Source organism: Micropterus dolomieu, linkage group LG03 (genome assembly GCF_021292245.1).
Source record: "Micropterus dolomieu isolate WLL.071019.BEF.003 ecotype Adirondacks linkage group LG03, ASM2129224v1, whole genome shotgun sequence".
Classification (NCBI taxonomy): Eukaryota; Metazoa; Chordata; class Actinopteri; order Centrarchiformes; family Centrarchidae; genus Micropterus; species Micropterus dolomieu.
Window position 1 is genome coordinate 29,289,409 of NC_060152.1, and position 23,316 is coordinate 29,312,724.

General features: G+C 40.6%; 3 protein-coding genes across 8 annotated transcripts in view; 1 reads left to right on the top strand and 2 right to left on the bottom strand.

Annotated features, from left to right (window-relative positions):
- The first annotated feature begins 1,472 nt into the window (after window positions 1-1,472).
- On the top strand, window positions 1,473-5,023 carry LOC123968406. The gene is made up of 5 exons (XM_046045154.1): window positions 1,473-1,596; window positions 2,187-2,328; window positions 2,486-2,524; window positions 3,028-3,168; window positions 3,353-5,023. The coding sequence occupies exons 1-5, from the start codon at window positions 1,510-1,512 to the stop codon at window positions 3,562-3,564; spliced, it is 621 nt and encodes a 206-aa protein (XP_045901110.1). The 5' UTR covers window positions 1,473-1,509; the 3' UTR covers window positions 3,565-5,023.
- Window positions 5,024-5,040: 17 nt separating this feature from the next.
- iqcg (IQ motif containing G) lies at window positions 5,041-8,261 on the bottom strand. The gene is made up of 10 exons (XM_046045153.1): window positions 8,130-8,261; window positions 7,648-7,777; window positions 7,422-7,456; window positions 7,232-7,354; window positions 6,945-7,029; window positions 6,633-6,794; window positions 6,373-6,447; window positions 5,525-5,656; window positions 5,332-5,421; window positions 5,041-5,203 (listed from the first exon to the last, which is right to left on the bottom strand). Exons 2-10 carry the CDS (start codon window positions 7,774-7,776, stop codon window positions 5,087-5,089), a joined length of 948 nt encoding a protein of 315 aa, XP_045901109.1. The 5' UTR covers window position 7,777; window positions 8,130-8,261; the 3' UTR covers window positions 5,041-5,086.
- A 2,923-nt stretch (window positions 8,262-11,184) lies between these two features.
- Window positions 11,185-23,316, bottom strand: part of LOC123968331 (protein spire homolog 1-like) — a 44,250-nt gene continuing 32,118 nt past the window's right edge. For 4 of the 6 annotated variants that reach the window (XM_046045025.1, XM_046045026.1, XM_046045031.1 and 1 more), the window contains 9 exons: window positions 21,025-21,188; window positions 20,814-20,907; window positions 20,448-20,590; window positions 19,833-20,012; window positions 15,964-16,101; window positions 15,656-15,726; window positions 15,513-15,540; window positions 14,937-15,232; window positions 11,185-13,849 (listed from right to left, as the gene is read on the bottom strand). In XM_046045025.1, coding sequence (XP_045900981.1) covers window positions 13,594-13,849; window positions 14,937-15,232; window positions 15,513-15,540; window positions 15,656-15,726; window positions 15,964-16,101; window positions 19,833-20,012; window positions 20,448-20,590; window positions 20,814-20,907; window positions 21,025-21,188 — 1,370 coding nt within the window. In that variant the 3' untranslated portion in view covers window positions 11,185-13,593. The remainder of the gene's footprint in view (window positions 13,850-14,936; window positions 15,233-15,512; window positions 15,541-15,655; window positions 15,727-15,963; window positions 16,102-19,832; window positions 20,013-20,447; window positions 20,591-20,813; window positions 20,908-21,024; window positions 21,189-23,316) is intronic. The other 2 variants (XM_046045027.1, XM_046045029.1) reach the window with 1 other exon arrangement.

Below are 23,316 nucleotides of genomic sequence, written 5' to 3' on the forward strand. Positions count from 1 at the left end.
TCCTCTTTGATGCACTTCTCCCATTCATGATCACGTGGTGCTGCCCATATCCATCATTAGGGAAACCCCTTGCCTCAAGAATATGACAAGCCTGGCCTGGAACTATCAAACTCATGTGTGATCACCTCATTGGCTGATATTTATGTGTATGAGTTGTTATTCTTAATTGTACTTTTTAAGATTTTTATCAAATAAAGTGTATTGTATGATGACCTTGATGAATGCCACAAGTCAAACTATGTTGGTCTCACAATGAAGTATTTTTTTTTTGTATCACTACTTTTCCTGGTGTTTTCTTCTCGGTGCAGCTTGGAAGAAGCTGATGCCAGAAACTCCTGCTATGATAATAATTGGCATCAATGATAGAACAGAAAGATTAGCTTTTTGATTTGCAAGAGACTTGGATTTCATCTTCAATTCTGACTGGAACAAATCCGTTTAACTTTGAAGAAGATAGTTAAGTCATGTTTCATTAAACCATAAAGTATGGTATTTTGATGTCATCATCATTTTGAAGTTTGCACTGCAACATCATCTTGCATTCTTGTTGCATCATTTCCTCCTTTCTGATGCATCAGTGAAAAATACAAGTCCTTTCCACCTCATTTCCAAGAGTAAACAAGTAGCTAGCTTTTGTTGTGTCGATTTGTTGCATCTATCCAAACGAAATGTGCTGTGTTTTAACCATAGACTGTATGGTTTTAACGCTGCTGCACTTGGAATTAAGAGTATAAGAGGTGCAGCGAAGGCAACGAACGAGAACTAGAGAAACAGCATTTGTCCAAACAAAGAAAATCAGATTTAATTTAACATTAAAAGGTTGTCTATCTATTACTACTGTTGTCAGTCACTGACAAATATGTACTCACTGCAGTCACACAGAGACTTGGGAAAAAGGGTCACTGTTATGCAGACCTACTATAGCCTAGCTTTTCATAAGTGTGGCTCAAAATCACTCCCTGCAATAATATCACACTGAGCAAACATGTAACCTTGGGCTCCCAAAATGGTGCTGTGTTTAGAGTGTACTTCTGGGTGAAACCAATGCATAACAGGCCTGAAAATGAACATTTCATTCTGCTATTGGTAGTTGTCAAGGGTTAGCCTAGTAATTGCATTATCAGTGTAAGTGGTATGCTGCTTGGGCTAGCTGACACTCATAGATACCTAAAAAAAACCACTTGAACAGGTGTTGTGCCGAATTCTGCTTGCCTGCCGAGAATTGCATGCACCTCGCTGTCGTTCTTTCTGTCTCTAAACGTAAAGGTGACTCTAAACGTTCATAAAAGATATACTTAGAATCATTTAACACCATTGATGGACCCCACAAATAATATTATTATTGCGTTTAAAAGCAGTATTTGGAGGTGCATGCAATTCTCGCCTGGCTCCGACCACATGGAAACCCCAAGTTGGAGTGCGCACGCGCCATTTCGACAGGGACTTTTCCGATAAATTCATATCAGTATGTGTTGTCTTTCTCAAGAGCACAGTATCGCTACCACACGAATGATGGACATCTCTGACCCTCTAACTCTGAGTCCTTTTAATAACAGCAGTTGTATGAAAATGAAAGAAAGAACGCCGTTCAATCAGGTAGGTTTCTTTAATATTTACATAGCCTATTACTTTTTTAGGAGCGTTTCTATGTATTCGCGAACGCATTAAGCCCTTTCGTATAGAGTTTTTCTGTTTGTTTTTTTTTGCTGTTACCTGTTGCAGCTGCATGCCTTGACACAGTGTGTTTGGTGGTCGTGTGAAATATAAAATATATAATCTGGTGTAGTTAATAATTAAAATGATCCTGGCCACTCAACAGCCCCAATTCTGCCTGACTTCCAGCGCCTGCAAAGTCTACAACCTGCTTATACCGGTTAAACCGCATATTCTACACTCTATTTTGTAAAATGATCAAGACCATTTCCTCCAGCGTACCAACAATTCCTGGAATTGTTAGCGGTAGATGTGTTTTTTTTCCTAATCACAGTAAAAAGTTCCCGGCCTCAGGCTATTGGCAGGGGAAAGATCATGTGACCTAAAAAAAAACCAGAGCTGAGCACCAGGTGGTCTTGCGGTGTGGGCTGTTGTTTTGACAGAAAGCCGTCCAGGCGAATCTCTAGTATGAGTTGTTGTCGCTGTGTGGCATTTTGTAGCTAAGACGCTTTCTCTCCGTTTCTCTCCTTTAGGTGATGACTTGCAAAGCCTCCAACATGCAGAGATTCATCCAGGTGATGCAGATGCTGGCGTTGAAGAGCTGCCGAAAGGTCTGCCAGCTGTTCTGCTGCCCCACAGTCACTCAGCTGTGTGAAGAGGTCACATGCTGCATAGGTAATTTATCTTCTATAATATGAATTATATTCTTGTCCTCAGTGTTTCATTTGCTGCTGTGTGTCCAGTGTTTGTCTCTTCAGATGTGCACTGAAGTTGTCATATCGCCAAAAGACAATTCATCAGTGATCTAAACATAACTTTCCCTATCTTTTAGGTCAAAAATGTCAAGATGCGCAGGATAAAACTCCACAAGGTAAGTTCTTCTATTTCTGTTAGGTTTCTGTATTTACAATAAACATCCTTCTTCTAATTCTTATTTTTACATGCCACTTTGCATTTCACTACACATATTGCATGTGTATGTGCCAAATAAACAGATTCATATGTTTATTTGTCCTTGAAACCTACAGGTGTTTTATCATTTTGTGCTGCAGTTTGGTTACAAACTAGTTTCTGTTTAGATGCTTTGCATGGATAATAGCTTGGACAAACTCTTTGAACCAAGTACATCAATGTTAATATTAATCGCATATTAACAATAATAATAAAATTTTGTTGGCAGCACATTCAGAATAAGCTCAGACATTCTTTCAGTAGAAAGAGGCTACCAGCGAAACAAACCCTTTCCATTTATTCAGGAACTATACTTTGTAATAATGACGCATTTCTCCTGTTACATCACTCTGGAACAACAACTTCCCGTTCTCATAATCTCTTCCCTTTTCCCCTTCTCTTGGTTGCCCACTCATTAACCAGTGGCACTGCGGAGTCTGCCTTCCACCATTTTGATTGTGAACATCAGCAACTCCACCTTGAATGACTGCGTTATAGGATACGACTCATCTGCTGTGGCACAAAGTCAGCCTCTACTACAGGGATCTGAGCACCAAATGCACGGTTGGTAGTGGACAAACCTAATTTATAGCTTATTTCTATGAATTTAAAGCACTTTGAGAGGCAATTTATACTCTGCTATATTCTATTATTTGCATATTATCTGCAGTAGTTGTACTAAACATGTCACAGCACTCAAACTGTACTCATAAGTAGTGAAAACATCTCATCTGTTTGTGTGTTACAGATCAGGCGAGGTGCAGCTGCAGCCGTGGACAGAAGGGCGCAGGACACACCTCTGCTTCACCTCCTCCTCCTGTCTGTCCTCCCCTTCCATCAGCGGAGGCTGCGAGCGTCAACATACACAGCTCCTATCTCAATTGTGTCATCATTGGAGACAACAACTACATGCACGCTGAGCAGATCCGCTCGACTGAAACAGAAGAACCCCAAGTGTGAAGCTTTGGCCGCGCGGAGCTGACACACACACACAAAATGAGCTCTAGCAGCACTGCCATCTATGGCATGATAATAGTATTAGGTCAGATAATTTCCATCTCCAGACCACTTTTTTTCAACTTTTGGATTTGTTTCCAGTCTGCTTTTACTTTTTCTGGGTTTGGTTTTTGGCACTGGCAGACCCAGTGTCCATCTTCTCTATCCATCCATCCATCGTCAACCGCTTATCCTGCATACAGGGTCGCTGGGGGTTGCAGCCAATCCCAGCTTACATTGGGCTTATTTTTTCAGGCTACATCTAACAATAATTTAAGTATTATATTATTATAAATCTGCCTGTTATTTTGAATCAGAAAAGTAAAAAAAAATCTGACAAAACAAAGATATTCAGTTTAATATTATAGATAGAAAAATATAGAAAAAAAAAAAGAAAAGAAAAAGGAGATGGAACCACATACTTTTTTTTTGTTTTTTTCATTTTGACTTACATCATTACTGTTATAGTGTAATAGGACTTTTTTGCTCTGGTCCTGACATTTGCAAGTACTGAAAACATAACCATAATTAATCACAGTTCTCCAAGTGTTGTAATAGTTTCAGCACACACAAACAAACGTCAACTGCCCAAACCTTTTGGTAAAATAATCCTATTAAGTAAGGACTTTCCTGTTTTGCAATGTTGGGGCCTCTTCTCCCATGTCAAACATGAGGACATAAAGGTGGGAGCAGTTTTACTGCATTTATTTCCCACATGGATGTGACTATCAAATGACTCGTCTCTCTATGATCTCATCTCATCTGATCTTTCGGCACTTGATGTCCTGTGGCCTGATACGCTGACTGATATACTTTGTTAGATCCATTTTTTCAGCTCATGTTGTGTGATTGCACAGGCAAACTAAAAAAATGCTTTGTGTTTGTCCTAATGTATGACAGTGGGGGTGGCAGTGGTGCAGTGGATAAGACTATGCCTTTGGTGTGAGCAACCCAGGTTCAATCCCCCACTGTTTTTCATCCACCATTGTGTCCCTGAGCAAGACACTTAACCCCTCGTTGCTCCAGAGGCGTGTGACCTCTGACATGTATAGCAATTGTAAGTCATTTGGGATAAATGCGTCAGCTAAATGAATAAATGTAAATGTATGGCCTATGGTCATTAATAGTAGACTACGTAGTAGTGCTCATTGTTGTAACTCATTTAGATTTTTTGCATTTTTATATTTAGTATAAAATGCTCAGGACACATCGCACAAAAATATGCAATGATAGGACTTTGAATCAAGGTTCTACTATTGTGTCTGCTGATGTTTATATGATGTGATGCTAAAATGCTCCATGTTAATTTTCACAATGTGCTACTTTTCTTATTACTTTTATATTGAGAGAGATTTTGTGGACACTATATGTTTGAAATGACAAAAATATGTTTGTATAATTAAAAATAAAGATGATAGAGATCTCTGTTTATTGTTATTGAATTATATACATTATTTCAACGTCTCAAAGGAGCAATGGAGAAAACTCATTTCTTCTTCTTCTTTTTTCCTTCTTTCTTTTTCTTGCCTTTCTTGACATCCTCTGGTTTTTTAAAACTACCGAGGCCCCGGCGGACCATGCAGCCTCTCCACCAGGCCTGCAGCTGCAGGGTCAAAGGTCACAGGTCAGGGTCTGAATTAGGAATCGGTACACTAAATAACAACATTGATTGATCTAATAATAGAGCATCGTGGTAAGGCTCATGGATGATTTCTGATTGGATGTTATTACCTTGGTAGCAGCTCTGGCCTCTGCCTGCTGTTGGCGCAGTTTCTCCTGCTCTGCCCTGTCCTCCATCACCACCTGCTCCATCTCCCTGAACTGAACACAATTCAGCATCTCATTAGTCAAAGTAGTGACTGCGCATCCTGTTCAGCATCGGCAGCTGCTCCTTGGGTCGTGTTCAGCGCTAGGAGCTGCTCACCTTCCTCCTCATCTCCGTCAGTCTGTCCAAATTCACAGTCCTTTTGCAGCGCACACTGTTAAGCTGCTGCTCCATCTCCTGCAGCATCTGCTTTGTACGCTGCTGCCACTGCTGCAGCTGCTGTTGCAACTCCTGAGAACACAATAGCAACAACAAGATTAGCTGCTTGTCATGGATTATGAAACTGACTTTACTCACAAAGTTCCACATTTCCTCCCTGTTGGTACTGGATTTGTGCTGGTGCATTAATTAATACATTAACTGTAAGAACTGACCTCTTCAGTTTGTTAGCAGTGCAGACAATGAAGATGCAAATCAAATGTTCAAATCAAATGCAAATAGTAAACTAAACTAGCCTATCCTGAATTATCTAAACTGCTCTTTTGATGTAATGATCTATAGTATATTGTACAATGCCTCCATGTCTCAAGAGGTGTGTCCTCTGTTTCTGTACTGTACTGAGTATTTTGAAGCCTTAAGATTTGATAAATACTTTTTATTTTTATGTTTGCAAGTGCGGTAACAGTACAGTACAGCACAGCACAAGTGAAGGGTTTTTACTTTCATCTTCACAAAATGTCACAGTTTTAGCACTTTGATAAATACAGACCCTGGTGTGCTACAGGTTTAATTTAAATCTCAGATACAGTGACCTCTAGTGGCATTAAGGGGTTTTCTACAGGAACTGGATTTACACTAACAGTTCCTGAAAACACAGCATTGGGCTTTATGTGATCATGTGATTTTGATCCAGACTTTTCTTAAACCTTTAACTGCAGCTAAGCTAATGACAGAGCAATAGCCTCCAAAAGGAACAATTATATAATAATAGTAATATTAGTACCAACCTCATGTTGATTTTGCAGGAATGCCTTGGACTTCTCATGAATTCTTGTCTCCTCCTTCAACTGTTTCTGCATCAGCTGAGAGAGAAAGAGATAAGAAAAGATGTGACTTGGACAACATGTAAGTGTACATTTATAACTGCGTAAGTCTGAGAACAATGTAAGAACCTTGGTCATTATTCATGGTCATGTCTGGACTCTGATGGAGGATCAATTTGAAATTATCTACTGTCAGACTGGACAGGAATAGATGTTGGGCCCACCTCCAGCTGGTCCTCCAGCAGCTTCTCAGTCTGGCTGGTCTCTTTCTGTGTCTGCTGGAGCTGCAGCTCGATGTTTTTTTCCACGATCTTCTTCTTGTTGGCAATTTTTGATGACTGCTCATTCAGCTGAAACTTCAGGTCTTTGGCAAGCATGTACATGTCCTGAGTGGGGAAAGTATTGGACACCTTGGATTATTCACCAATTTGCAGATTAACATGTTTGATTTTGTTCTTAAATAAAGCACCAGATTCTCACTTATCAGCCACTCATGCAGACAGTTTTGGTTTCTGAATCTACTCTCAGTTTCTCACCGCCAGTTTCTCAGTCTTCTGTTGGAATTCCTCTTGCTGTCTCTGTACAGTTTGTTTTCTCTGCTCCAGCTCCCTCTTTGCTTCCCTGGGCAGAGAGACACTCACATTACTGATACAACACAGACTTCCAACTTCCTTTCTCCCCTTTTCCCTCCAACCACTTTATTTCCTCTGCAATATATTCTCAGAAATCACATCACATTGTGTCTACAAAATGACCTCTTGTAGTAAGGTGTTAGGATTAAGATTAGTTTCAAATAATGTCTCCAAAAGATGCTGTGATGAACCTTTTCATGTTCTCAGTCATCTTCTTCTGCTCCTCTTCCTCCACAACCTGCTGCAGAGAATGGAAACTTTGCTTCTCCTCCAGCTCCAAATGCAGCTTGAAAATCTGCTGCGAGATGTACTGACTGCAGAGACAGACAGCCTTAGTCATAAGAAATGTTGACGCAACATAATGTTTTTCTGTCTACTCACCAGTCTCTTCTGAGCTTGGTCAGTCTGGCTTTCTCCTAAATACACACACACACACACACACACACACACACACACACACAAATCATAATAATATTTTAGTCGAAATGTGTCCAAGAAGACCGTGAACTGGAGAATAACCTCAGATCAAAGCAGCAGACAGCTGCTGGAACAGATGTTCCTCTGGACTGGGAACATTTCATAAACACATAAACACAGTCAAGTTCACCTGTGCTGCTGCAGTGTCTTGCTCCCTGCGGATCTGCACTGTCAATGTATGCCCCAGTATGTCCAACTGGTCTGAACAGTCCTCCAGTACAGCTGCCAGTCTCAGACTCTGAATCCGGGATAAAGACATCCTGTGTGGAGAATGACATGAGAGAGATTTTGTTGTTAATTCCACTTCACACAGGCATGTGCGGCTAAGGACAAGAAAAGCATAGTTTCTAGGTAGTTAAACATTTATCTTCAAGTTAGTCCTTGCATTGTGCTTTCCCAAAACTTGGGGAAATATATATTTATGCCAAATAATGCTGATAAATATGCCAAATTCACCAAGAGAGGATAAATAGAACTGGTGTGCTTCACAAGGCATGTAACGTTACTTTTATTGATAAGCAGGTAACAGCTAAGTGATGCTTCTCTAAGTTGCTAGCTAACTTTCCGTTTCACGGAAAGAGACAATATCAAGCGTAACAGCGGAAAACTTACTTCACTTCTTTCCGTAACAGTCACTCTCACTCTGGGTCAATACTAACTTATTTTATCCTTCAAAAGAAATAAACTATTTTCTAAAACCAAGCTGCTCTAAGCCGACAGTTTACACGTCACTATGGCAACACGTTTTTCTTTCACGGAACTTTATTGAAAAACCAATAACATGACAATAGCGTGGCAGGGTGAAGTAAATAGTGTTTTAATTAAAACACATCATTTACGAGTGAACCTGTCGTTTTAGTAACAGTACGTTAGGTTTCTGAATCTCTCATTCTGCACCTACAAGAGCAGAAGTGTTGAGAAATTATTGGAAAAATGATGTAATCATCTTGTTGTTGCTGTTTACTTTCACCCCAGTCGCAAAATAGTATTAAGCTGCTGATTACTGCATTATATTCCATTATATTTTCATATTTTGAATTGTCACCTGCCGCCTTAATTTGTTGTTGTTGACTATGTACAGACCCAGTGTATGGCAGAGCTGTAAAAGCTGCATACCGCTTGTATTAGTAAGCTTGTCAAAGCTCTTTCTAGCAGGACATTCAGGGAAGGGGCAGCAGGTGCTTCCAGGTAAGTGTTTGTCTCCCTGGGTGTTCATAGTGTCAGCTCTTTCCCCTGTTCGAGTGTCCAAGTCCCCACAGAGTAATACATTTCCCATGGTTTTATAATGGTTAACTTCTTCCTCAAGAATAGAGAAAATATCTGGGTTGTAGTAGGGGGATTCTGATGGAGGTATATAGATGGCACACATGTAGACATGTTGCTCCGCACAAATCATCTGTTTGTTAATTTTCAACCATATATAAGATTCTTCTTTTTTAATAACTGTGATGGACTGGCTCAGTTCTGATTTACACCATATAATCATGCCTCCTGAATCTCTGCCTTGGGTTATTGTGGGATGATTTGTTGATGGTATTTTAATCTCAGTGTAGCCTTGAGGACGACCAGTGGAAACATCTTCTCTGCACCATGTCTCCTGTAAAACTATGATGTCAGAGTCTTTTAACTCTCTATTAAAATCTGGATTTCTGCTCTTTAAACCAAAAACTGATGATCTCAGACCTTGAATGTTCCAACATGTTATTGTAAACGATTTCATCTCCAAGTGTAATCCGTTCAAAAATTAAACAAACACCTTAAAAAACAAATAATAATAATAATAATAATAAATTAGATATTAAAAAATAATAGTAACAAACGAAAAGAAAAAAAAGTGTAAAAAGAGGAAAATAGTATTGTAGGTAAATGAATAATATATTAAACTTTGAGTGACATTTAGAGTGTATCATGTGCGAAATACTAAATAAAATGATACCCAACATGCTTGCCATTATGAATTATTGTGATGTCTCTAAGAGGTCTCTGCTCTTCCATCATGAAGCTATATGAGGCAAGAGCAGAGCAGGTTTAGCATGTGTAATATGTCTTTGAGTTCCCCAGAGTTCACCGCTGCAGCACAGTTCAATCCAACAGGCTGCTGCTCCTGTAGTCTTGGTTCTGCTGTTGGGATGAGGCGGGGTATAGGACCTCCAGGCTGGGGGGGCTTTCTGGCTGGGTATCAGAGGCCAGTGTTGTGTTGGCTGTGAAGTGGGCTGTGGGTTGTGATGTTGGTGACGCGGTGGATTTGGTGACCTGGCTGTCCTCTCTGACAGCCGGGGGAAGATGCATGGCTGGCCTCTGTCAGGCGTGTGCAATGATGACGCAGTGAACACTGACAATTCTCTCTGGCCTATCAGTAGGCCTAGTCTGCCGTGTTTTCACGGCACATTTTAGTTTCGCCTCAGCTCGCTTGGAACCTCGACAGAGGTGATACAAAAAAAAGTACCTGGAAGCAGGTACAGGTACAACTTTTCCAGGTACTTTTTTTGGAAAACCAAACTAGGTGCACATGGTCTTCAGGAAGCGTTGGGTGGATGATCCCATAAAACCTCTGCAGCCAACCTCAACAGGAAAGGTGGCTGCCCTCCACCCAGCTCCTCTACACTAAGGTGGCAGCTCTAGTACTTCCTATGTTCTACCATGATCACTGCTTCAAACAGAAGGAAAACACAAGTTTCATCTTCAGCGTTCCTCTCTTCCTCATTACAGACAGATTGGTGAGACAGGAGCAGAGGTAAGGACTGGTGAAGTGCTGGACTGTGTGTGTGCGTGTGTCAGTAACTCACTGCACTCTCAGCAGCAGCTCAGTCCTATCTTTAGCAGTCACCTCAGATGGGAGCTGCTTTTTCTGCTGAAGCCTCAAAAGTTCAGCCACCAGTGCGATCTAGACAACCTGCAAGAGATCACATGTCTTTATGTGAAACTACAAGACACAGTATGTGAGACTTTACCTGCTATTTTACTTTAGTGTAGAATCTGTCATATTACAGTTACATATTATATTGGTAAAAAATTAGATGTTAGATATTTTTCACAACAGACAGTTGTAACTAATAACATCAATCATGGTAAGAGGGCAGAGATGTCCTGACTTTGGACTCTGAATCTTTGGTCAAACTCCAAAAATTCTATACTACCTGCCCCATAATGCAACTCAACCAATTGCATCTTTTTTTGGACCCTGTCTAGTAAATGCCCACATCTTTCAAATTTCTCTACATTACAATACTACATTGCATTTCATTTCTAGGAATCACACGAACACCTCAGTATTGTACGGGACAAAGGCCGTGGCGGTTTCTGAGACTCTTTCCAGTGTCCAGTCTGGTCCCATCAGGCTGTTTTTCATGTTTGTTGTCTCAAGCATGAGAGTTTGGACTGGATACTGTCTGCAGACCTCCATTGCTCCCCAGTTCATTTACAGTCAGCCAGCTTCTCCATTAGATTCCTTTTGGACCCCCGTTGTCATTGCAGGGGTCTCCAATAATGTTAGATTGGGATTGTCTATAGGAGCACTCCTGTGTCTCAGGCTGTGAGATTCTGGATCCAGCCCTGATTGGAGACTTCCTATCACCATCCTGACCTGCCTGGAGAGACATTAGGAGCCATTCCAAGACACAGATTAAACATGTTTTTGCATTATTTCATCACAAAGAAGATATGTTGATCAGGTATTGCATTACACTTTATTGTTGTAGTCATCATTTGTTGCACTCTCTGCAAGGAGTTACAGCTTGAAGGTAATACAGACTGAAGGTACAAGCTACACCATAGTACATGCATGATGCTGTCACACTGTGAGGTTTCTTCTGTGGACTTCCCACTCCTCCCCTGAACACACTGTACTGGGTAGTTTCCCTCTCAGAGACACAGATCTACAGCAGTCCCACTGTCAAGATACCATCGAGGCAACACAGAGCAGATCTACAAACAAACCATCAGAAACAAGGTATGTACAGTTACAGTAGATGACTGTTCAACATGTGTGTGATCATAAAAGGCAATTTTTAAGGCAGAAATATGTTAAGGAGGAAGACAAGGAATGTGATGAAGAATCAAATGGACATCCAGGCCACAAGTCAGGTATTTCTCCCCGCCAGTGAGACTGAAAGATGGAGGGAAATCATAAAGGCATTATATTAAGACTTACAGTGTGTGTTGAACAGCAAGACAGTATGCTATTTTTTTGCTGCCTGTACAGTGAACTCATCAACTACATCTGTACAAAAACATTAACATGAGGTGTTTTTATTATGACTAATCTTTACACAGGTACTCAGGTACTTAATGTAAAGATAAGCAAAGGAGGATAATACATACAACATATTTATCAATGCAAAGGAATATTTAAAAATGCAAAGATATGCAGATATTTCCTGTAAATTATTAAAAGGCGGTCCTGCAACACATGATACTGCAGGTAATGATGTTTCTATGCCTGAATCTGTTTAAGTTAAAATGTAGTTGCAAATGAACATATGGTATAAATGTATGGTTAAGAAATGTGCTTTAAAGGCCCTTTAAAATCATGTTTTTAATCTGCTTCTTACTGTAAGCGATGTGGTCCAACGAGAGCAACACATTTTCTGTCAGTTACAGTAGTCTTGGTTATTTTACATGAAAGGTTTCTGTATTTTCTGTTTCACATGTGCTCTTCTCACTGGTTTGAGGGCGAGTCTCAGTTGGAAACAGGCAGATATCATGTACTTCCCTGGAGAAATTAGTATTTAGCTTTGTTTCAAGTAGCAATTGTGGGGGTGTTAATAGGGGTACTTCACAGAACATGAAGATCAGTTTACTCATGAGTATTACTGAGCCTGTGACAACAATGAAAACTCTCGTGTAGCGTCTTCTGTGGCTCAGAAGGAAAATTATCATTTTACGTTTGATTATATTTTTTATCGATTGATGATCAAATGTATGGTTTGTTACCAACTCGGGACGTGGAGGTTGAAAGGTGTGGGTATTTAGCAGTTAGGAATGGTTTACAAAAGATGCATAGGTGTTGCATCATGGTAAATGTAGGCTCTAGCATTTTTTGAGCGTTTTTTGAGCCCATATTTCAGCCTCTTAAGTTGAAGTTATGAACAACGTTTTTTTAATCTGTCTCTTACAAGTTCCCTTACATTATGGTAGTGCAATACTAAAATTGCTTGATTGTCACATCACTGTCAATCAAATCGGATCAAATCATGCCCACAGAGTCCTGACGAAGCAGGACTGCTTCTGTGCTTATTTAATGCATAATGAAGGTTATAGTGAGATTTAAAATCATGTTTTCATGGGCTTTAAAGTTTGTTAAATAATTATGTTGCAAGACTGCTTCATACATACATCAGAGGATATTTTTTTCTTTGGGTGGCATGTAGATGATCAAGAAGTTATTATTTGGCACTAAATCTGCATAATGATGCAGATGATTTCTAAATATGATGCAAAAAACGAATTGCTTGTATGTTTAGTAAAGTTGAACGTGTGGGAAAGTCTCATCATCAGCAAAAATAAAACTGCTAATCAAAAACAGAGCGTGACTTTTCATCGAACAATCATTTACTGTACACACATTAAAAAAAAACAACTAAATTAAAAACCATACAAAATGTACTGTTCAATATTCCATATATTCTTGAATGTGACACTCTCAGCTTACAACATGATCTCTCTGCAGGCCCTGTGTCTTCTGCAGTGCCTGTGCCTGAGGAAGTCAAACAAACATGGATCCTTCTTGTGCTTATTGATCTTAATGTGAGTTGGGTTGGACCATGCTGTTGTGCCATCAGAGGGGAGGAAAGTCATTCCACTTTGAGCAATTTGTCATCACAACAGTTTTTGTCTCTTTACTCAAACACTGTGGCCAGATATTAAAGGGTCATTCATGATATGGTAAGTAAAAAAAAAGGTTGGCAGATCTATAGTATGCTGCTGTCTGAAGGAGCTGTACACAATGATCAGGACAGAGCAACAAAAACCACACTGTCCACCACTGAGCTTCAGATCAGCCATTCTGACAGCTTTATCAGATTGAAGTGTACATGTACAATTGTGCCATTGGAGCCGTAAGCAGCCAGAGTGATATTTAGATCTCTTTGATTGTTCGTTCAGAGGGCCGGTATTCCTCCCTTCCTTTAGGGGAGGACAGGTAGAAGGATTGGGTCTTGCGTTTTAGGCGAGCTCTTTTGGTGGCCAATGACAGGCTGTGCTTGCTGGAGGCGATAATGTCAGTGATGAACTTCTTGCAGTCTACACACACCTCCATGGTGGCCCAGTCTTCCGTCAGCTCCGGGGGTAGCTCCAGCTCTTCATGGGACTTTAAGGAGCCATGCTTTGAAAGCCTACATTGAACAGAAACAGGAGGACAGCTTGGCATGAATTGGTATTACAGTTTGATTGACTCTAATTGTCCAAATTATCCAGGGAACGTGGTCAAGTATGTGGGTGGTCATAAACAAGGGACGCTTCACCCTAATTACAGAAAAACATATTTTTCAACTAACCTGTAGTGGCATCTAGTCATCTGTATTACTTACATTTAATTTGTTCAGTTTTTGAGGTGTTGCCACCCTGTGTATTGTTTTATTATTTTATATAGTTTAATATTTTTACAAGTACTTTTTATACTTTTAAGAGTAACAAGGACACTGTTTCTGGAGAGAGATATGGAATTCACCACCATTGCATTGGGGAGGAGGTATCAATCTTAGAGAGGGAAATCTCAAAAGCTGTGCAGATACCAAAACCAAAATTATCTGCATATACCCCTAGGGGTAGTTAAGAAAATATGTTTTTCTTTTTCAATAATTTGGAGGCATCAAACCTTTAATTGACTTGATTGTTGCTGTTGTTGGACAGATCGCCATTAAATTTGAGTTATCGTGCATATATGACAGCATGATAAACGGTAAATATTATGTCATAACCTGCTAACTTTAACGTTACAAGCATGCATTTAGCAGGGAAGCTAATTTGCATAATTAATTAAGTTGTTGTGTTATGAGTATTACATTTCTTATAATTAGTTGATACAATAAATTAATAAATAAAGACTTTACTCCTGTCTTTTACTTGCTACAGCCACAATACTTTTCAGCCACTAGATGTCGCAGGACTGTGCACTATCGTCCAAAGATACACACTGGATATAGATGGAACCGATTGTACCCAAGCAGCAGCCACTATGATTGAAGGCCTTTTTGTCTTTTGTTTGTGTTTTAGTATTTTCTGCATTTTGTGATTATGAGCAAATGTGTTTTCAGAGGTAATTTCTTATAATGTATGTACTTTCACTCTTAGATAATATGTGTTTTTGTCTTAGAGGCCACTGTACCAATATCATACAAACTCTCTACAGGAGAACCTGTATTATATCAGGACATATCATGCACTCTTGACAGACTGAATATTTGTGCTCATAGCTCTTACTTGGACATGGTCTTCTGAATGCCGTGACGCTGCAGGCTGCTGGAGGATTTCTCAGATTTAGCAGCAGCGGCTGCTGCTCCTGGGGCTTTTCCAGCTCCTTTAGATGCTCCTGTTGTTGCTCCTTTCAAAGTTGGAGGCGCCGTGGACTCTCCCACTGTTGACGGTCTCGGGTCTCCAGCCACAGAGAGTCCTTGTCCTACAGCAGTCATAGCACTTACCCTCTGCCTGGGGAGAGTGTTGGTCGAGCCAATGGAATAGATGGGCAAGCTGGAATAAGGTTTGGACGGCAGTCGCATCTGTTAGAGAGGGAAGAAGGAGCATAAGTCTGTCAGATTTCAGATTTCTGTACGCTATTATGAATGTAAGGATTTACTACTTCGGTGAGCATCTTGAAACATTGTAATGATGCAAAACAGGAAATATATCATCAGCAATACAATTTGGTTGCTATGATACTTTTAACTGACTTAAAGTTCAGCTTTTTGAATGGCCCCACTTTCCTGTCAGCTGACTGATAAGAACAAATCTCGCAGGATCTCGTGCTGCACAGGCAACTGACTAGACTATTTGACTTACCTTTTTGCAGCACTGTGAACAAACAGGCCTGCAAGGAGAAAGGAGAGAAAAAAACAGGGGAAGTGATGAATGAAAACAGTCACACTTCCTTCTGAATAGATTTAAAATGCAAAAGATGAAGATAATCATGTGAGAGGTTTTACTTTTTGCAAAACTGGCAGAGGTACGACCAGGTGAAAAAGGAGAACCTTTTAGTTCGACAACAGAAGCAAAGCTGCAAAAAAAGATGAAGAAGATGTTAGAATTAAAAGAAACAAATGTAAACATCAAGAATTTGACCAAATGTAATCTGTTGGAACTTTTCAGTTGGAAAAGATCTGCATGCTATTTTCCTCATAGGGAAGTCAGGGAAAGATACAGGCCTACTCATTCATAAAGGATGTTACAGCTGTTGTTGTTGTTTTACACTGTAGATGATACAAGTAATGTGTGTCATAAAAGAAGAAGTTACCTTTCCCTTCTTCATAGCGTTGTAGATGTCTTTGTACTGCTGGAACTTCTCCAGCTCTGCCTTAACCAGCACCTGTCTGATGTGCATCACCTCCTCCACTGTCAGAGACAGACACTCCACAGGGAAACAAAACTCCTCCTATAACAACACACACACACACACAGACACACAGACACACACACATACACACAGTGAGTGACCCTGGCAACAGCAGATCCAAAACACAGGACTCAGTGTTTATCATTCAGTCCACAAACAGCCATCTGTCTGCACTTCTCAGAGCAGCCTGTGTGGGTCCAGACTACATTTGGGTCCTTAAAAATGTTGTTCACTGAAGAAAAAGGCAGCTTCAGAGTGGGCTCATGATGCGTAAACAGCTGGTGAGATGGGAAGACATGACTCCAGCAGCAGTGCAGGGACCCAAACTGGGCAATGATTGCCTTGAAGCACCATTCAAATGTGATTTGAGTCGTTTCTCCTCTCATTTCATATTTTTTGTAGTTATGTACAGTACACTGATTTATTGTGTTAGACAATATGTTTTTTGTGAGTATGTGAGTAAATATCCAGACACAAATGATGTCCAAACATTTGGAAAACTGTAAAAAATTAAAGCAATAATTGTGTTGATTTTGTTTCGGTTGATGGACTGTGACAGGTGGAAGCATTGTGCTTTGGTGTATATGTTGGTACGACTGCATTGTGATTGACAGGAGGTGGATCACACACTTCCAGAGAAATTTAGCAAGTGGTTTAATGTAATAAATAAATGTTTTGGGGGCTTAGTTTTAAAGGAAAGCACCATCAAATTTTTAACATAATATGTCCTTGTACATAACATTTCTTAAACTGGATTTTGGAGATATACTATATGCTCATGTTTTCATTTATAAGGCCTTGATGTCTTAGTTAACACCTTACTACTGCAATGAAATGAAAAAACAAACTTTAATAGAGACCCCTGCCATCACTGCCATCCAGGAAGGTTTGTCAACCAGCCAGGCTAAACGAGTGGAACAACCAGTCCAGAACCAGACTCCTCCACCTTCTCCTCTGACCCCTCCTGCTGAACCACCTGCCAACATTGGCTTTGATGAAACCAACACTACATCTCGAAGCAAAAGGTATTGTTACATTGGAGTGTTAGGAGTGTGGTTTTTGTGTTCATGTCTTTCCTGTTTAAGTCTGTTTTAGGTTCTGTGTTTCTCTGTGTAGTCTTGTTCAGTTAGTTCCTAGTCCTGTACATTAGTTAATATCTTTTGTGTTTACTCCTGGTCTTGTGTTCCCGGTTTTGTCTTGTGTATTCCCTTGTTCATTTACTGGTTCTGTTTAGCCCGTACTTGTGCATTCTTGGTTATTCACCCATGTCTGCTTGTCTAAGTGTTCTCTGTTACCCCCTGTTGTGCCTGCCTGCATCTCTGTTTTCCTGCTGTCTCTCTGACTCCCTCGTTAGCCTCATGTCTGTCTGTAAGTGTGCTCGCCATTAGTTTGTATTAAACTCCATTCGACTGTTCCTCCTCTGCCTTGTGTCCTGCGTTTGGGTCCTCCAACCTGCCTCCACACCACCACTAACCGTAACATGGAGTCAGTTTGAATCATTTGTTGTGAATTCATGCAACATAAAATGAAGACATCACACAAGGGGTGGAAGCTCATTGTCAGAGAGGTATAGAAAATCAGATTTCAAAACATTTAGTTTTTATCTACACAATCACAAACAGCCAAAATTAAAATAAGATAAAAGAGCCAGAACAATACTGGACAGTTCTAAAAGAAGGATGATGATATATGGGCTTATATATTATATACTAATTTTTCTACATTCACACAAAATTTTGACAAAGAGCCCTTAATTTTTTTTTTTTAGAGAAATGTGACCATGTTTACTGAACAGGACATTTAACAGTGTAAAATTTTGCTTGTTAGTGCTTTGGACAAACTATGTAACAACGACACTCTTTCAAAATTATCTTAAAGGGGCAATATGTAGTTTTCAGTGGCCACTAGCGGTGCGGTTTTAAGATTGCAACCGTGTGTGCTCGTACGCGTGCTCGGCTCGAACTCACTAGCGAGCATTATCCGAATACAGAGATCCCACAATCATTACGGAAACAAACAGACATGTTCCGGCTCTGTTTCTACCAACAGCCCGGCTGATACAGCGCGGCGAGCCGGCATATTGGCACAATACTCCCGGGAAAAAAGTCAGTGTGACAGCGACTATAGACAGACGGACACATCTTGACACAACATGCTGGAAACTCAGGTAAACTCCCACTGCAATGTTACAGTAATATTTTTATCAGCTTGGCATTTCTGTACTGCTATTTCGTATTTACCTAATGGCCAACATACACGGTTGCAGTTAGTCTGATTTGTTATTTGTCCAGCTCTAATTAAATAGACACAAAATGTAACAAATGAGCCCAGTCAAAATGGTTTGTGAAATAAAGCTTTTGCTGCATCCACATACTAACTTGAGTTTTACCTTGCCACTTATGAATTTCAAACAGGTTGAAGTGTGTCAAGGTTTAACATAACTGCCAAAACACACTCCGTTTACTGAAGTGATATTGATCATTATTCTGAACTTGTTCACTTCATGTTGGGTTGAAAAAGTATTAATGTAATCTTAATGGTGTTTTTGTTTGCTTGTCATGGCATACTGTTGAAGGCATTTTTAACAGTCACACATCATGAGTCACTGACTGACTGCTGTAGAACAAGGTAATGCACTATAACTGCTGCTGATCTCATGACTCCTGACAGCTACAGTATGCTGCTTTGTGACCAAACCAGAGGCAAGGAAGGGAGGAAGTATCAGACAACTAAAAAACAGGGGGTTTTCCTCTTCAGAAATAATTTTTAAAAAAGGGTAATTTTGGTATTTTCACGTATTTTGTGGTCTAGTAGCTACAAAAAGTTTTAGGAACACAAGTCTCGCTCGCAGGTCTTCCAGCTTGTGCAGTGAAACCCCTACAAATGGTTCAGAACGCAGCAGTGCGTCTGGTTTTTGATCAACCCAAAAATGACTCATGTCACTCCATTACTGTCTGACCTCCACTGGCTCCCCGTGGCCTCCAGAATCAGATTCAAGTCACTAATGCTTGCATATACAGTGACTACTGAGTTTGCACCCATCTACCTAAACTCCATTATACAAGTTTACGTTCCTTCTCTGCCGCTACACTCAGTGGCGTCCCTCTCTAACTTCAAGAAGCTCTTGAAAACTCATCTCTTCCGAGAACACTTCCTCTTATAACACCTCTAACATACACTTCCTGTGCTCTTCTTCTTCTATCCCCTTACAATTGTCTTTTATTGATTGCACTTTTTTGTTAACTCTTATGTCTTTCCCTAGGTATTTACCCCATTGATGCGATATGTGCTATTAGCTCTTACTAATATTTATTGCTGCTCTTACTAGTATGTATTGTCAGTTGTAGATCTCGTGCTGTATTTGATGCTTTGTTGATGTTTGTATGTTGTTTCACAAATGTAAGTCGCTTTGGATAAAAGCGTCTGCCAAATGAGTAAATGTAAATGTAAATCAGACATTTTATTGTAAATGCGTACCACAAACAAATAATTTGATCAACACTAGAGCAGACTTAAATGAATTTTAGCTGCAGCTACCTACTTGTGCTTGAGTGTTAAAATGTTATCCAAAGCATTGAACTGAATGATTTTTAAATAAATTATATTGCTCACAAGCTGTATGATCACACCGCAGATAAAAAGCAGCCCTCAGTCTATGATGGCAGCAGCCTGCTCTATAGGTGAATGATCTCTAGAGAAGCAGCAAGTATTAGGAGAGGATGGGCAGCTATGGTTATTATCCCAAGACGGACTGAGGGAGACTGGCAAACCTTGTCTGACTCTCTTCCTCTGACGTAAATGCCCCTGCACAGTGCAAAAACTGCCTTCATCAACCCCAACACAAACGCCTCGATAGGGTGGGCGCTCCGCAAAGGGTGGAGAGTGGAGGGAGAAGGGCGGAGGAGGTGGAGGAGGGGGATCCAGGGACGATATGAAGCTATCGTCCCAACCTGAACGAGAGAAGGTGAAGGTGTGTGTGGGGCAGAGGAAGAGAAGGGTTCCTGCAGCATACACAGTGTTTTATGCGATAGAAGAAATCCAGTAAGACACATGTCACGCAAATAAAAGGATAAGAGAGATGACAGTGAGTGTTTAGTTTCAATCGCTTCTCAATTGCTTCTCTGTAACGATCTAAACGATTGCTTTCCCTCCCCCATTCTCCATTTTCCTCATTAAGTTACTGGACAGGATAGATAGGAGAGAGTCCACAGTAATATGCTCAAATGCTGTTGTACTTTTTGTTGTTTGTTAATTGTTACTGCTCTTACAGTTGTAAAATAATGAAACCAAAATAAATACTTTCACGGCCCTTTTTATGTGGCTTATGTATTTTTTCATGATACATTTTATCTGCTGGGGATATACAGTATAGATGTCTGACTCACCAGAGACTTGGAGCTCTGTTTGGAGGGCGGCTGAAACTGTCGGACATTGGTCGGGGTTTCCTTCTCGATGGAGTGTCTCCTCTGGGGGGTCCGACGCCTCTCCGGCTGGGGTGTGGAGGAGATGGGCAGAAACATGGGTGGGGCTGGTGTTCATAGAGGAAAGAGAGGTAAACCAGAGAGAAGGACGCATCTTAACCGGAAAGATTTCATTGATTGGTTAATTCAGGGCTTCAGAACATCTGATTATAAACAGCAACAATAAAAGAAAGTGGCAGACAAGGCTGTAAGATTGAAACTCATCAATCACAATTTAGTTGAGGAGGCGAGTGGGCTGTGACAGGGGTGTAGAAGTGATTCCTGACTCACTTTTCTTCCCAAGCACAGACTCTGGGGATGTATCATCCATCACAGATGTAGCTACGCTGGAGCTGCTGGCTGATTTGCGGCCAACGATCTCATCCTTAATGAACGGAATATAAAAACACTTCAATTAATATTTGCTCGGCACATGCCAGGTGTCATTTCTAAACATCCATGCCAAACATACAAGCGCACAAACACACAAACTCATACTGACATCAGAGTCAGAGCTGTCCAGCTCGGCGAGGCTGGGAGCCTTCAGGAGCCTCTTCCTCTGAGGTGCAGACTGAGATCCGGAGGGTTCTTCTCTGGGAGATGCTGATCCATTGGTCAGAGACAGAGAGCTGGACACCCTCCTGCCCATGTATGGACTAAACTCATCTGCACAGAGCCACATATAAGAGAGAGTCATTCAGACAGAAGGAGAAAAATCACTTGAGATGACTCTCAAAACACTTCCTCATCTGATCCCTTGCATCCTGTGTTATTCTTTTATTCTATCTCAGGGCAAACTGCAAATCACAGCTTGTTTTAAAAGGAGGTAAGCTGAAAAGATGCAATGAATCCTGTACAGAGGATTGAAGTTTGAGATCCATCCCAAGGTTTAAGAGGTCAGGAAGGGTGAGTTAAGTTGGTCTGAGGAGCAGGCTGGTGTTACACACAAAGCAGAGATGCATCTTTAATGAAATATTTTTTAATCTGAGCTAAATGGGATTCTCTCACCCGACAGCCTCCACGGTGTATTTTTGGGGGATCTGAGTCCTTGAAACCAAATGCCCCAATTGACTAACAAGATCATTCTGCACTAAGAGAGGAGTTGTTAGTACCAAAGATAGAAAACAAATCATGAAAACCAAACACAAACCAAGCTGCCTGACTCTAACTTTGGTTTCTAGGAGTACAAAATGGTTGAAAAGCGGGAGGGAGTGTGAGAAGAAAAGACAAGGGAGTGTTGCAAAAGACAGATAAAGAGCTGTAGCTGAAAGGATCTATGGTGGCCCTGAAACCTCTTTCTTGTCTCCATTCAATCTCTTCTCTTTTTTGTGGGAAAAACCTCCACATGAGCTGATTGTCTGAACAGGAGCTCTATTTCTGCTGCCGGACTACAACTAATTGTCTTTCTACAATCTAAGATTCCTAAGAGACTACATCACCAGGTTTTAGACTTTACTACACAAACAAACTAGCCATAATTGTACACTGTACTTGTGTACTTGTGACTACGCTTCAGTATTCAAATATTTAAATAGAGGAGATATTAGCTTACAGCCAGGGAGGTAGACAGACAAGGGCATTAGGTTAAGGGAGGCCTTCCAAACCACAGCAGTGCTCATACTTTACCTAATCCAGAACGGAACAAATCCTGTGGCATACTGCGAGTTTTGCCAAAACCTAAAAGGGGACACTTCCTTCATTATGATAGCTATATGAATATTCCACCGTTTGGTATGTCTGTGCTGTTAGATCCCAAAAATATATCATGATGAATGCAGACATTGCATTACTGTGTGGTTGAATGTGGCTAATTTTCACTTCTTTGTTGGACCCCCCCCTACCTCGACTTGGTTTGTTCATGCTTTTTAACTGAGGCCAAGGTGTTGCTTTCAATCAAAGGTGGTTATATGAGCCTATAAATAGCTATACAGTGTGATCCTATAGCTGTGGGGTATGTATTATGTATGCAGTCACACAGCTGTGTTAAAATTCTACATGTCTTATTGCTGCATATCGTTTTGGTTTCAGGATAGTGTTGATGGTTAAATTTGTCTGCCAATTTTGGGGTTTTCCTGAAGGACTGCTGAATGCCAAAATTTTGGATTGGCAAACAAATCCTTGCCCGTTGCTTCTGGAAAGACATCAAAACTCAAATATTATGCATTCATGTTTGAGCTGAAAATGTTTTTGTTTTAAAAGAAGTAAACTTTTGGGGGGAAACTATTCTTGCTGAAAATTTGATGTCCAACATCAAAAAAAATCTTCTTAACAGCACATCTAAAGCTCCCTAATTAACTTAGTGTATCTTGATAGTTTAATCTGTACAGAAAAAGAAATGTGGTTTTAAGGGGAGTAAAGTGTTGTAAGAATTTTAGGGCTCTCCCCGATTTAGGATTTACAAATCAGAATCGTTGAGTCCTGCCTATAGTCAACTGATAGTCTAATCTTGTGTGTGTTTTTGTGCTCAGCGATTGCAGGTGGGGGGTGGGGGGGGTCCTTCACCGGTCTTGTGAAGAGTTTTATGTGCATTAACGTTACTGCTGCTGAAAACTGCATGCACGTCGCGGTTCCTCGCGGGTCTATTTCAAGTAGCCGGCTATTTAAAAACGATAAAATATTGTTTGTGTGGTTCATCAACGGTGATAAATTATCCGAAAGTCCCGCGAGGTGCGGACAACTCAGCACAACACCAGTGAAGCTGGGGCTCGGTCTCTTCAGCAAGTGTTCCTCCACTGCTACTGCACACATACACGCTACGCTTACACATGCGCACTGACGACCAGGGTAAGGGTTA